This window comes from Eucyclogobius newberryi, unplaced genomic scaffold (genome assembly GCF_026437365.1).
Source record: "Eucyclogobius newberryi isolate DKJ021-1_F unplaced genomic scaffold, fEucNew1.0.hap1 SCAF_3, whole genome shotgun sequence".
In the NCBI taxonomy this organism is placed as follows: Eukaryota; Metazoa; Chordata; class Actinopteri; order Gobiiformes; family Gobiidae; genus Eucyclogobius; species Eucyclogobius newberryi.
Window position 1 is genome coordinate 33,615,757 of NW_027315945.1, and position 14,885 is coordinate 33,630,641.

Here is a 14,885-nt window from a genome sequence, read left to right on the forward strand (position 1 = left end):
TCACATCTATAACGCCCTCTAGTGGACTGTGTTTGTGTAACGCTGATTAGCCGCCATCGATTATAAATATACATGTTCACAGTGTTTCTTCTCACACAGAAAGTACTTCATGAGTCGTTTGGGAAATACATTTATATGGATTCTTTTGTGATATGTGGAAGATGTAAACTGGAGCTTCATTAAATTCACTCAATATTTTTGATTTATGATTCATGATTTGAAAGCTGCTGCAGATTAGATCATCCGTTGCATATTTTGTGTTTCAATCACACAATCTTTGTCATTGAGTGGAGCAAACGTACTGTATTTTCTGTACCATAAGGCGCACTTAAAAGCCTTTAATTTTCTCAAAAAAACGACCTGTGACAGTGTGCCTTTTATATATGGAATACTTCTGGATGTGCTTACTGACCTCGAAGCGATTTTGTGTGGTACACGTTTTGTGTCTCTTAATGCACCTTATAGTCCGGTGTGTCTTATATATGAAAAAGGATCAAAAATGCACCCTTCATTGACAAGTGCGCCTTGCAATTCGGTGAGCCTTATAGTGCGGAAAATACGGTACTTAAAATTGCACAACACAATAACAAATCTTCATACAATACAAAAGAACACTGTATTATTCTATAGTCAATAACTATAAGTCTATTTGTCTTAAAGAATAACAACGGCGACCATTTCTTGTCCTTTTCTGTCCCGAGTGGTCTGACTTATTCTGGGTGTTACGTTTTGTCTGTTTTATTCCTCTGGGTTTTAATTGTCCTTCCGCTCGTCCTCTGTCGACACTGCCGTACGTTCCTTAGCGGCCTTTAGCTGAGATCTCCCTGTGGGGGTCCTCGCTCTTCTCGTCTTTGCTCGTGGCGCTTTACAATCGTTTGCTCTCCGGTTCTGTGACTTTAGGGGCTCTTCTCGAGCTTTTGGAGGTTATAACGTGCTTGTAACTGCGTTTGACTTTGAGGGAGCCGCTGCTTTTACATAATCATTTAGTCATTTTAAATCCGAGTCTGAGGAAAAAAAGAATCGGCAAAACATTCATATATGATTATTTCAACATATCTATAGCAAAATGGCCATTTTATCTCTTAATTATGAAAATTAATATTCACCCTAAAATACTGCAATGGTCTGTATTTTATTTTGAATTTAGCCATGTGTATGTCCTCACACCATATAGACTCAACCATTGATAATAATTATATTTACTATAATACGGTAGAGTATTGGATGACGTACAAATATGATAAGTCCAATTATTAAGTATTTTAGAGAAAATCATGAAAGGAAAAAAATACATAACAAATCTTAATTTTTTTTTTAATGAAGGCTCATATATTTTTCAATGCTGCGGTGATGCTACATAATATAAAATTACATAATATAAAACACTTCTATCAGAGTTTAATCAACACCTATCATCATTATAATGACCACAAATCATGCAGCCACAAGGACCAGTTCAAAAAGATATAATATTTGCAGAGGCGGGCAAAGTACCCAAAAATGTTATTCAAGTAAGAGTTACGTTATTTCAACGTAGTATTGCCAAAGTAGAAGTAAAAAGTATTTTAAAGGGTAACTGTTAAGGGGTAAGATCTGATTTAAGTTATAATTTGAAGTCTATATATTTGTAGCGACAAAACTGAATAAAAATAAAATAAAAACAAATCTAGTGTTTGTTGTTGTTTTTATTGTTTTTGTGTTTCTTTTAATGGCGTTTACGGTCAACTGAAAAAGTGTATTTACCGCCCCCTACTGTACGTCTTCTGTAGTTGTACGTCTTCAAAGTATAAAGTATATGTTTTAAGCTATACCGCTATATTTTTTACTAAACATAACCGCTTCTGTTTTCCATTGCGTTGTTGCTTTGCTCAGGATGGAACGTCAAAAAACATCCGTTACCATGGAAACCTGCCATGTTTGTAGCCGGTGTTCCAAACAGCCGTAGAGACATGGAAAGAGTAAACAAAAGCAGTGGAACAGCCTGATATTCAGCTGAGCCACTGCTGGTAAATACATTTATCACTCTATAATGTTAGAATAGTTTTGAAGAGTTTAGTTATCAGCATCTTAAAATCTCCCATTGTTTTATCATATTATTTCACACATATTTTATAAAATGTTTATTTGAAACAACCTATAATGACAAAACGACATAAATGCACAAACATATGAAATAACATTGCTGTACAGAAGATGCTCAGGTGTCTTCTCTCTCCAGCTGAATGTGCTTGAACGTGCTCGCCCTCCGCAGATCAGTCCCGTGACATCAGCATGACTTTAACACATGTTTGTCTCTGGAGCACTGGAGCTCGCACACCTCAGACTTGGAGCAGAGAACTTCAACCAGGAACGAGGGCTCCAGGGGCATCAGCTCGTGGTACGGATCCGAGTCACAGTTGATCTGCAGGACGACGCACACGTATGTAAAGTAAACTCACACGGGAAAGCCTCACGTTTCCATGACGACGCACACGTATGTAAAGTAAACTCACACGGGAAAGCCTCACGTTTCCATGACGACGCACACGTATGTAAAGTAAACTCGCACGGGAAAGCCTCACGTTTCCATGACGACGCACACGTATGTAAAGTAAACTCACACGGGAAAGCCTCACGTTTCCATGACGACGCACACGTATGTAACGTAAACTCACACGGGAAAGCCTCACGTTTCCATGACGACGCACACGTATGTAAAGTAAACTCACACGGGAAAGCCTCACGTTTCCATGACGACGCACACGTATGTAAAGTAAACTCACACGGGAAAGCCTCACGTTTCCATGACGACGCACACGTATGTAACGTAAACTCGCATGGGAAAGCCTCACGTTTCCATGACGACGCACACGTATGTAAAGTAAACTCGCACGGGAAAGCCTCACGTTTCCATGACGACGCACACGTATGTAAAGTAAACTCGCACGGGAAAGCCTCACGTTTCCATGACGACGCACACGTATGTAAAGTAAACTCGCACGGGAAAGCCTCACGTTTCCATGACGACGCACACGTATGTAAAGTAAACTCGCACGGGAAAGCCTCACGTTTCCATGACGACGCACACGTATGTAAAGTAAACTCGCACGGGAAAGCCTCACGTTTCCATGACGACGCACACGTATGTAAAGTAAACTCGCACGGGAAAGCCTCACGTTTCCATGACGACGCACACGTATGTAAAGTAAACTCGCACGGGAAAGCCTCACGTTTCCTAAACGACGCACACGTATGTAAAGTAAACTCGCACGGGAAAGCCTCACGTTTCCATGACGACGCACACGTATGTAAAGTAAACTCGCACGGGAAAGCCTCACGTTTCCATGACGACGCACACATATGTAAGTAAACTCACACGGGAAAGCCTCACGTTTCCATGACGACGCACACGTATGTAAAGTAAACTCACACGGGAAAGCCTCACGTTTCCATGACGACGCACACGTATGTAAAGTAAACTCGCACGGGAAAGCCTCACGTTTCCATGACGACGCACACGTATGTAAAGTAAACTCGCACGGGAAAGCCTCACGTTTCCATGACGACGCACACGTATGTAACGTAAACTCACACGGGAAAGCCTCACGTTTCCATGACGACGCACACGTATGTAAAGTAAACTCACGGGAAAGCCTCACGTTTCCATGACGACGCACACGTATGTAACGTAAACTCGCATGGGAAAGCCTCACGTTTCCATGACGACGCACACGTATGTAAAGTAAACTCGCACGGGAAAGCCTCACGTTTCCATGACGACGCACACGTATGTAAAGTAAACTCGCACGGGAAAGCCTCACGTTTCCATGACGACGCACACGTATGTAAGTAAACTCACACGGGAAAGCCTCACGTTTCCATGACGACGCACACGTATGTAAAGTAAACTCACACGGGAAAGCCTCACGTTTCCATGACGACGCACACGTATGTAACGTAAACTCACACGGGAAAGCCTCACGTTTCCATGACGACGCACACGTATGTAAAGTAAACTCGCACGGGAAAGCCTCACGTTTCCATGACGACGCACACGTATGTAAAGTAAACTCGCACGGGAAAGCCTCACGTTTCCATGACGACGCACACGTATGTAAAGTAAACTCGCACGGGAAAGCCTCACGTTTCCATGACGACGCACACGTATGTAACGTAAACTCACACGGGAAAGCCTCACGTTTCCATGACGACGCACACGTATGTAACGTAAACTCACACGGGAAAGCCTCACGTTTCCATGACGACGCACACGTATGTAACGTAAACTCACACGGGAAAGCCTCACGTTTCCATGACGACGCACACGTATGTAAAGTAAACTCGCACGGGAAAGCCTCACGTTTCCATGACGACGCACACGTATGTAAAGTAAACTCGCACGGGAAAGCCTCACGTTTCCATGACGACGCACACGTATGTAAAGTAAACTCGCACGGGAAAGCCTCACGTTTCCATGACGACGCACACGTATGTAAAGTAAACTCGCACGGGAAAGCCTCACGTTTCCATGACGACGCACACGTATGTAAAGTAAACTCACACGGGAAAGCCTCACGTTTCCATGACGACGCACACGTATGTAAAGTAAACTCACACGGGAAAGCCTCACGTTTCCATGACGACGCACACGTATGTAACGTAAACTCACACGGGAAAGCCTCACGTTTCCATGACGACGCACACGTATGTAAAGTAAACTCACACGGGAAAGCCTCACGTTTCCATGACGACGCACACGTATGTAACGTAAACTCACACGGGAAAGCCTCACGTTTCCATGACGACGCACACGTATGTAACGTAAACTCGCACGGGAAAGCCTCACGTTTCCATGACGACGCACACGTATGTAAAGTAAACTCGCACGGGAAAGCCTCACGTTTCCATGACGACGCACACGTATGTAAAGTAAACTCACACGGGAAAGCCTCACGTTTCCATGACGACGCACACGTATGTAAAGTAAACTCGCACGGGAAAGCCTCACGTTTCCATGACGACGCACACGTATGTAAAGTAAACTCGCACGGGAAAGCCTCACGTTTCCATGACGACGCACACGTATGTAAAGTAAACTCACACGGGAAAGCCTCACGTTTCCATGACGACGCACACGTATGTAACGTAAACTCACACGGGAAAGCCTCACGTTTCCATGACGACGCACACGTATGTAACGTAAACTCACACGGGAAAGCCTCACGTTTCCATGACGACGCACACGTATGTAAAGTAAACTCACACGGGAAAGCCTCACGTTTCCATGACGACGCACACGTATGTAAAGTAAACTCGCACGGGAAAGCCTCACGTTTCCATGACGACGCACACGTATGTAAAGTAAACTCACACGGGAAAGCCTCACGTTTCCATGACGACGCACACGTATGTAAAGTAAACTCACACGGGAAAGCCTCACGTTTCCATGACGACGCACACGTATGTAAAGTAAACTCGCACGGGAAAGCCTCACGTTTCCATGACGACGCACACGTATGTAAAGTAAACTCACACGGGAAAGCCTCACGTTTCCATGACGACGCACACGTATGTAACGTAAACTCACACGGGAAAGCCTCACGTTTCCATGACGACGCACACGTATGTAAAGTAAACTCACACGGGAAAGCCTCACGTTTCCATGACGACGCACACGTATGTAACGTAAACTCACACGGGAAAGCCTCACGTTTCCATGACGACGCACACGTATGTAACGTAAACTCGCACGGGAAAGCCTCACGTTTCCATGACGACGCACACGTATGTAAAGTAAACTCACACGGGAAAGCCTCACGTTTCCATGACGACGCACACGTATGTAAAGTAAACTCACACGGGAAAGCCTCACGTTTCCATGACGACGCACACGTATGTAAAGTAAACTCGCACGGGAAAGCCTCACGTTTCCATGACGACGCACACGTATGTAAAGTAAACTCGCACGGGAAAGCCTCACGTTTCCATGACGACGCACACGTATGTAAAGTAAACTCGCACGGGAAAGCCTCACGTTTCCATGACGACGCACACGTATGTAAAGTAAACTCGCACGGGAAAGCCTCACGTTTCCAGGACGACGCACACGTATGTAAAGTAAACTCGCACGGGAAAGCCTCACGTTTCCATGACGACGCACACGTATGTAAAGTAAACTCGCACGGGAAAGCCTCACGTTTCCAGGACGACGGGCGAGCCACGTGGTCATAAACACTGAACCGTCATCTCAATCGGCTATTTACGTCGTATTATCACTTTGAGATTTACTTTGTTCTAATACGCCCCCCACGCCCCCTATTGGCCATTCTGTCCGGCTCTGAGTAAATGACAGGTGGAGTTAACCAATCACAGTGTAGTGTGAATCCTCAGATTTCAGTTTTAGTCACATGACGTATGTGTGTGTTATATGTTATAATAAAGATAAACAGTGACAGTGACAGATACATTATAATTAGCATGTTATAAGATGTTCACATTGTTTCATAAATAGACCACCCTCCATACAAACATGTATTTCCCTGACTCACGCTGCCACCTACAGGCTTCAGACTGGAATTGCAACAAAATCTGAGTTCAACTAATAAGAAAACAAATAATGAATATCTAATAGCAGAAAAAATTATGTTATAAAGTGTTAACATTTGGTTCACTGAGCACTATTCTGTTTGTATATGAATATAAATAAAACAGGCTATACTAATTACAAGTATTAAGGCTTCACAATATTGGAAATCATTTATTAGTTAATTTATTTATTTATTTTTTTGTACCCAAAGAGCTTCACACTGTTATGATCAAATCCAATAAAAAGAAGTATAAAGGAGCCGTGCTTTACCTGAGAGAACGCCGTGAGGAACAGCTTTGTGTGTGAGAATCCAGACAGGGACGTGTCACTCGGGTCGCTCTCCAAACGCCCGTGATACGCCTGAGGACAAGGTCAAAGGTCACTGGGTTCACTTTGAGTTCATTCTCAGGAGCCCGAGACTCTATGGTTTTCAGAGTTTGTCTTGTAACTGTCGAAATGCAGATATTCTTCCTTGAATCCACATGAAAGTAAAACTGGCACAAACTGAGAGAAAATCATGATTTATTTGTAGCTCCAGAACGTGGCCTCATTATTACTCAGAAGGCGACATTGTGGTCAGTTGAAAGGACTTTAATATTTACTGTGATTAATCTGCTTCTCCATTATTGACCAATGACAATGTCTGATTTTCTGACCTTCTGTCGTCCCTGTGAGGAAACTGCTTTACAAAACATTTTGGGCTTTACACAAATGAATTTAATTCAATAAGATTGGATTTTTTTTTAATTTTATTTTGTTTAATTGGCCGTTGATTTTCTTTCATCAGCTTTGAAGGCAATATAACCGATTATTTCCATGTTATAAAGTAACATTTATTTTGCCCCAGCACAGATACGTCGTAAAAACATGACTTAGTGTCAAAATGAGACCGCTGTGTGCCGTCTGCGGTTCATTATCTACAGTGCGTATTGACCAGGAAGTGCGCTGGTCGCATGCAAGTTGTTGTTAGCATTAAAATGGCCTCTGAAAGTTGTGAAAAGCGCTTCTAAAGTCATTACAGTGAAGAATCGTGACGCTCTGAAGGCTTTAGAGAAGTGAGGAATAACTCTGGACCTTTATAAAAACTGTTGTTGTTGTTAAGTTTGTCGTCCATAGCAAGAAAAAGCCGTAAATTCTGAAATTATGACAAAATAAATGCTGTAACGTGGAACTCGGACCATTCGCGAGGCCTTTTTGTGTCGCCTGAGCTGTGACGTGGACCCTCACCTGCAGCGCCGCCTCCAGGGCCGAGTACTGCACCCACACCTCCTGCTGCTGCTCGGGGGAGAGCGAGCGGCCCCCGGCCCCGCTCCCGGCTCCTGTGGCACCCAGGTAACGGCTCCACACGCACTCCGCCACCGCCCGCACGCTCTGGCTGTGGCCACCGACTGCGAACGGCGCGGAAACACAGCAGGGAACAGTCGATAGTGAGAGAGTTTCACGACATAAATGCGGCTGCAGTCTGACAACGTACGTGATCTGCAGCTCTGTTTGGTTTGCAACTGACATTTAAAGAACGAAAATTGAATAAACAGTCACACAAAACCAGATAAACAACAGGAACCGTGTCCATGTGTTGTGAGGGGAGCTCAAGTGTCCTTTATCTCCCCCTGACGTTAGCTAATATAAAAAAAGCTCTTTATTTTGAGGTGTAACATTAATTTGGGCTAAACTAAAGCTCCACGTGTGAAAAATGGGTGGGAAAAAGCAAAGAAGTTAAACCTCTGTATGAGCTTTAAAGGTGATGTATTATTCTAACTGTTCTTTTTAAGTTTAGGTTTTTTATAATAAATTGAGGTGGTTTTTCATCAGACTTCCTTTGAATTCCTTTGTTTGCACAAGACAAATAATAAACTTGAACAAATTCCCTGAGATCCTTTAGCTTCATTTCAACATTTATACTTTTCAGATGCTATAAAATCTGATCATTATCGGTTTTCTGTCGATTATTGAAATGCAGCGTAAACATCTGATGAGAGTAATCTGATTTCTTTATGATTGTTGGAAAACGATGCAAACATAGGTAAAACCAACGCGGCAAAGTTACACAGTTACTCTAAAAATCCACAAATTAATGTTAGGGGTGTTTTTGATAATCAGATTTCACGCCCAAAATTAGAACTAATTACTGGTTGTCTGATTATTCTAGTGTATTCTTATGTTCAGAGATCAGATACTGTTTTGTGCCTAGTTTAAACTGCTTCTCGTTTCAGTTTGACTCGTCCTTCGCTGCTCACTGACATTTTGGTTTGTCAAAGTTGATAAAAATCTGAGTTGAAATCCTTTTATTGGTTTTGCCTTTACTAATACTTTAATAATGTGTCCAGAAGAAGTTCAAGAACCCTGAATAATGCCTAATGTTGGACCATAATGCATCTGTGAACACGTAGTTAGCTTCAAGATACACGCCAAAAGTCTGATCACGTTCGTTATCAGATTACTGAAATGTAAACAGTTGCATCTGATGTGAAGACCGTAGTCTGATTTCTGCAAACTAACATGGCAAAGACAAAACAAAAGAGAAATTAAGAGTTATTTTCATTCCTCTAAAAGTCATTGAATAACTGTAACTGATACTTCATCATCAGATGTAAAGATCTGATTATGTTTGTTATCAGATTACTGAAATCCAACCGTTTAGTGAGTACCGGTAGTCTGATTTCTACAAACTAATGCGTCAAAGACAAAACAAAAGAGAAAACGTTGAAAGATCTAAAGAGTTATTGTCATTCCTCTAAAAGTCATGGATTAACTGTAACTGACGTGTGATCATCAGATGTAAAGACCACGCCACAATCAGATCTGGGGTTATCAGATTACTCCAGTAGTCTGATTTCCTCGTACTCACTGTCGGGAAGCAGCAGGTGCAGGAGATCCTTCGCCACGACGAAACCGATGAGCCCGTAGTTCACGGCCCTGTCGGAGGAAACAGTTTAAACGTGAAGCTGGCGAGCGAAAGCGTTGAACGAGGAGACGATGGTTACCGTGGATACGAGGGGTGGAAGAGAGGCGGGACAAACATTCCCGGTGGAAAGACGAGCTCGTTCCCATTGAGAACCGGCCTCACAGACAAGCTTGAGACAAAAGACAAAAGATTCAGATTATTATAAGTAAGTAACAATAACTGAACTTACATTAGGTTTTATATTTATGTTTATGTTTATATTTATATTTATGTTTATGTTCAGAGGGTAAATCTTGTACTGAAAGGGGACATGTGATGAACAAAAATTTACTTTTCTGAGCTTTTAACCGTGTTTTTACTCGTCTGTTACAATAATTACGATGTTGACTTATCGATCAATAAGAAATTGCTTTTTTGGGGCTCAGTATTCATCGTGTGGATGTTTTATTTGCATTAACGAGGAATTTTTGGGGTCAAAATATGAAAAAAAAGTATAATATGAATGTGAATGTTGTTTTGAAGATGTGCAAAATTGGAATATGGCACTTTTTGTGGAATAGTAAATATGCGACCACAATCAAAAGTAAGAGTATAAAGTGATATTGATCATTTTTGTGTGTAATTTTAGTCATCAAACACATTTAAAGACACGTTTTTAGACATTTCTGTGGAATCGATAAGCGAGAGTAAAACAGGACCAAACCAGTGATATTTTCTGTTAATATTCTCCCTGAAGTACAATCATATTTGAGCTGAAGAAGGTTGAATACTTCTGTGACTCATTATTGATACTAACGTGTTTCATTTGTATTTGTTGCTGCTCAAGTTTTTTTTAACAATGTTGTAGATTTAGAAACATGTTACAGAGATTATCCTATTTTAGGGTAGTTTTAATGTTATCTTGATATTTTTCGTGAACAGTATCATGACAGAGATACTTACTATCTACAGATATCTACTATCTACTTACTATACTACAGAAAATGTTGTTGTCTCTTGCTTATCTTAAATAATAAAAATTGTTTGACTTTGGGTCAAAACAGGTTCGGTTAAAATATCACAGCCATTTTTCAACCATAACAACATGAAAAATGAAGTAAAATCCAATGCACTTTACATCATTACGATTATTAAGAAGTTTAGGATCAATATTGCAGTTTACAAAAAAGTTTACCACTAAATACTACAATAATATGTCTTCTTCAAGTACTCTTTGTTCAAAAATAATATTACTCAGTAGAAATACAAAGTAGCAGTCAAAGAAAAAGATTTTAAAAGTATTTGGGAAGTCTCGCTCCCTGGAGGCCGGATCTGTGGAGCGGCGACCCCACTCACAGTAACAATGCAAGTATTTTAAAGTATTTCTGAGCAATAAAAACACCTGTAAAGATAAATGTAATGCCGTAGTGTGGAATACTCCAGACAAAGGAGGTGGCGGACCCTCCAGTGTCACACTCACACGTCGTGGTCTTCGCGCTGCTCCTCCAGGAGTTTAATTCTCCTTTTCTGCGACAACGAAAGAAGCTGAGCGTAATTCCAAAAGAAGTCCGAGCCCACGTTTATCTGGAAACAGGTTCAGACGATTAAACGACTGCAATGGAACCAATACTCGTGTTATTACTGTGAATGAGAGGATTTTTGGAGTAATTGTACTTCTTTAAGTGTATATTTTGGGTCAAATTGAAGCAAAGCAAAGATTGTAACTGTACTTCTCTCTCTCTACAAACATCTGCTCAGAGATTATGCAGATAAAAAACTTATTAAAAATATAACTCAGACGCTGCAGATGAAAAGGAAAAAATCTTGAATTCAGAAATATCAATTTGAAACTTCTGCTGTTTTATATCTTCTTCTCGAATGTAAGAACAAAAACTTATCAGGTTTTTTCTTCATGTCTGAAATCTGGATGTTCTGCGGTTTAAATGTCTCGCTTCCCTTTGTTAGATTACATTAGATACAACATTAGATTAGATACATTAGATTAGAAACACATTTACAAGGGAATTTTGAATAGTATTTTAGAATTTTAGACTAAATCTGACCGAAAATTGGCGCAGCAACTTTAATTTTTACTTTATTTTCTGGAGTAAAAACCTGCATAAATCAGACTTATATATATAGATATCAACAAACCCGTCTGTAATCTTGTTATGTAGAAGACTGTAAAGTTTGGTGCTGATCTTTATGTCCATTTTGGAAAAAGGTTAAACCAGTGTTGTGTCTTAACTGTTAAATCGACCAAGTTTTGTGTAGAATATTGACCTGAAATGCTGCTAAAACTGCATTAAAAAGTACCATCACCAGCACTTTGACTAGTATCTGTCATACAACTTTTTCGAACATTTACAGTTTGATGATATATTTGTGATACCTCAGCAAAGAACTGGTCCAGCGCTGCCTCCGTTGTTGGCTCTGAGCTCCACAGTCTGGGAGCGAGGGAGTGGATCTGAAACACATTCTCTTTAAGACGCCGTGAAACGACTCTTTCTTTACCAATTCCTTCTGACCTTTTTCAGAACGACCTTGAGAGTCTTCTGATTGTTCCACTGAAGCCCGCGGACTGTGAGCTTGAGAGAGGAAAGGATCTTTTCAATCATCTCCGTGGCCTGCGGAGAGGTAATCGTCCTTGTAATTTGGAGACATATGCGTGTGTAAAATCCTCACAGTTGTTTGCTGTACAAGACGTTCGTTTGTCTCGTGTTCTCACCTCTGCCCGCGCCGTCCTTTCTTCTAGAAGGTGTGTGAGAACGGAGTCGAACCCTCGCTCCGTCTCCAGCACGCAGCTCTTCCATCGAGGCTCCACCTGCTCCACCTGATTCAAACCAAAGGCTCAGTGGCCTGTGTTTTTAGCTCCAGAGGCACAAGCGTCTTACCGTTTCAGTGAATCTGGAGTCCAGCGCCGGTATCATGGTGTGCAGCAGGTTGAAGAGCATGTAGGTGTGGAGAGGACCGCTGAGGGAGGAGAGACCTGCCATTAAACAGCCTGAATATGTGTATACAGTCATGTGTTGTGTCTCTGGTGCTCTGAACCTGTTGCTGTAATCCGGCTTGTTTAACCATTTGCTGATGATCTGGGACATTTTGATGATATAAAACAGGTTATGCACAAGAACAGGGTCGTCTTCAGTGAGAGTCACAGGTTCAAAGGCCGTCTGTAGACAGCCCAGCCAGTCGATCAGAGGAGCCTGACTCTGCAAACACATGTATGAGTGACAGATGAACTCCAAAGAGGATAAATGTGTGTGTTCTGTGAGCACCTGCAGGTCCCTGACTGTCATGCGCTGGTACAACTGTCCTCTGCTGAGGCGATACTGCAGCGGCGCTGTGGCCACGGCCAGCTCAGACGACAGAGAGATGAACAGGCCCACGTGATACATGCGGCTGCTCACCGGGGCCCCCAACAGGGCCAGGAACCTCTCACACAGCGAAAAGAACGGCCGGAGGGTCTTTGAGAGACGAGAGGTGACAGATAAGTGCAAGTGTAATGACATGACGTAGTTCATGAGGATGACTCTAACCTCAGTCTTCACTTCAGACTTTTCAAACTGACTGTTCCATTCGATGGGAATCAACAGATCCGGCTGGTCAATCTGTGGTCCAAAGTGACAGGATTATTCACACTCTGTTCTGTTATATTTCAGTCAAGCTTTTTACTGGCCTGTATGTATTTTCTTGATGTTTCTTGAGTTGTTTCATTGGGGTCTTTGCCCACGAGGAGGTTGAAGAAGGGAAAGGTGCCATAGTTTCTCATGAGCAATCCCAAAGTGGAATTAAAGTCGGTCTGGTTCCACTGGCCCGACACGGCCCAGCCTCCCAGCTGTAGAGAGAGAAAGCTTCTGTTTTCCATCCATCCATTTTCTACCGCTTGTTCCCTTTCGGGGTCGCGGGTGACTGGAGCCTATCCCAGTGACTTCGGGCCTTAGGCGGGGACAGTGGCCAACTTGTCGCAGGGCCAACACAGAGACATGACAGACAGTTCACTCTCACATTCATTCACTGGAGCCAATTTAGAGTTACCAATCTTACCTAACACATGCATGTGTTTGGACGGTGGGAGGAGCCGGAGAACCCGGAGAGAACCCACGGTAACACAGGGAGAACATGCAGACTCCACCCAGAGAGATCATGTGATGTTGGTCTGGTCCGGGAATCGAACCCATGATCCCTCTTGGGAGGCAAGAGCGCTAACCGCCTTTGCAACCGTGCACCACCGTGCAGCTTCTGTTTTCATGTTTTTAAATCAGAGAAGGAAAAGTAGAACTCACATTTTGAATGAGTGTGAGGAAGGGCTCTGCTCCAGCCGTCTCTATGGACCTGCTGTCCAAACACGACTGGTAGAACATTTGGGCTTTCTGTTCTGCAGAGCTGGCCGGCCTCTCCTGAGAGTCTGACAAGAAGAAATACTGTGATGTCACATTGATATATGTATTTGTATAATGCAGTAAAGAGTTTGTACCTAAAGTGTCCCTGAGATACTGCAGCAGCAGTGTTTTCCTGTCAGTAAGATTCTCCTCCCTCAGCCGCCGGTCCACCTGCTCCGGACCTGGTCTTTGGTCCTCGGGACGTCCCGGGACCCTCTGCCCGCTCCTCTTCCAGTCAGGGAGGCAGGTGAACAGGAAGTAGTCACAGGGCTGAGAGAAAGGGTCAGCGGCATCAGACAGGTGAGCTGAGGCCTTCACACAAGCTTCAGACTCACACGGCCGGACTACAAGAGAAAACACTTTAGAAACACTTTAGAAACACTGTAGATAACGAGGACACACACAGTGGTCTTACCAGGCCCGAACGCTCCGTTCCTCTTGGTCTGAAGGTGCTGAACATAGTAAATGAGTCCTATAATAAGAGCACAGAGACAGGAGCCCATGAAGAGCAGAGTGAAGAGCCGTTTGAGCTGTATTCTCTGTGGAGCCTCGTCCTCATCCGTCGGGTCGCTCTGTTGGAGCTCAGAGGATATTTCTGTGATCTGAGTCTGCGACAAGATGTCCAGTTTGATCTGGGACGGTTGCTGTTTGTGTGGAAATCAAAATCATAAATCATCACATTTGATCACAAACAAAGGTTATATTGTAAAAGAGTTGATCTTAATACAATTCTTATTACAAAATACATTTAACTTAAATGTATAAACTGTCTCTTCACTTTACATGTTACAAAGCCTTAAATTGTCCCACACTTAGACTAACTTACAGCAGTAAATGAGCTCGTACCTGAGGCTCTGCTGGAGTGTCAGGCATAGTCATCATAGGAGGATTGTGCTGTCCTGTTGCATTGTTGGTCGGCTCGGCGGTGGTGAAGCAGCTGTGCTCTGAGCTCACTATCTCTCCTCACGCTCTTCTTCTGTGGCGATGACAAAACCTCTTCAGCTCGTGCCAGAAATCATCTCCAAATCTTTATAAACGGTGGACTTTGTCTTCA

At 42.8% G+C, this 14,885-nt stretch overlaps 1 protein-coding gene across 1 annotated transcript; it reads right to left on the bottom strand.

The window, feature by feature from the left end:
• Positions 1 to 2,120: 2,120 nt before the first annotated feature.
• kel (Kell metallo-endopeptidase (Kell blood group)) lies at positions 2,121 to 14,885 on the bottom strand. Its single transcript, XM_072461305.1, has 18 exons — positions 14,678 to 14,885; positions 14,247 to 14,475; positions 13,927 to 14,175; positions 13,736 to 13,857; positions 13,129 to 13,287; positions 12,989 to 13,060; positions 12,728 to 12,916; positions 12,501 to 12,661; positions 12,344 to 12,422; positions 12,178 to 12,282; positions 11,978 to 12,076; positions 11,842 to 11,916; positions 10,930 to 11,033; positions 9,550 to 9,639; positions 9,414 to 9,481; positions 7,793 to 7,953; positions 6,836 to 6,925; positions 2,121 to 2,401 (listed from the first exon to the last, which is right to left on the bottom strand). Exons 1-18 carry the CDS (start codon positions 14,711 to 14,713, stop codon positions 2,267 to 2,269), a joined length of 2,223 nt encoding a protein of 740 aa, XP_072317406.1. The 5' UTR covers positions 14,714 to 14,885; the 3' UTR covers positions 2,121 to 2,266.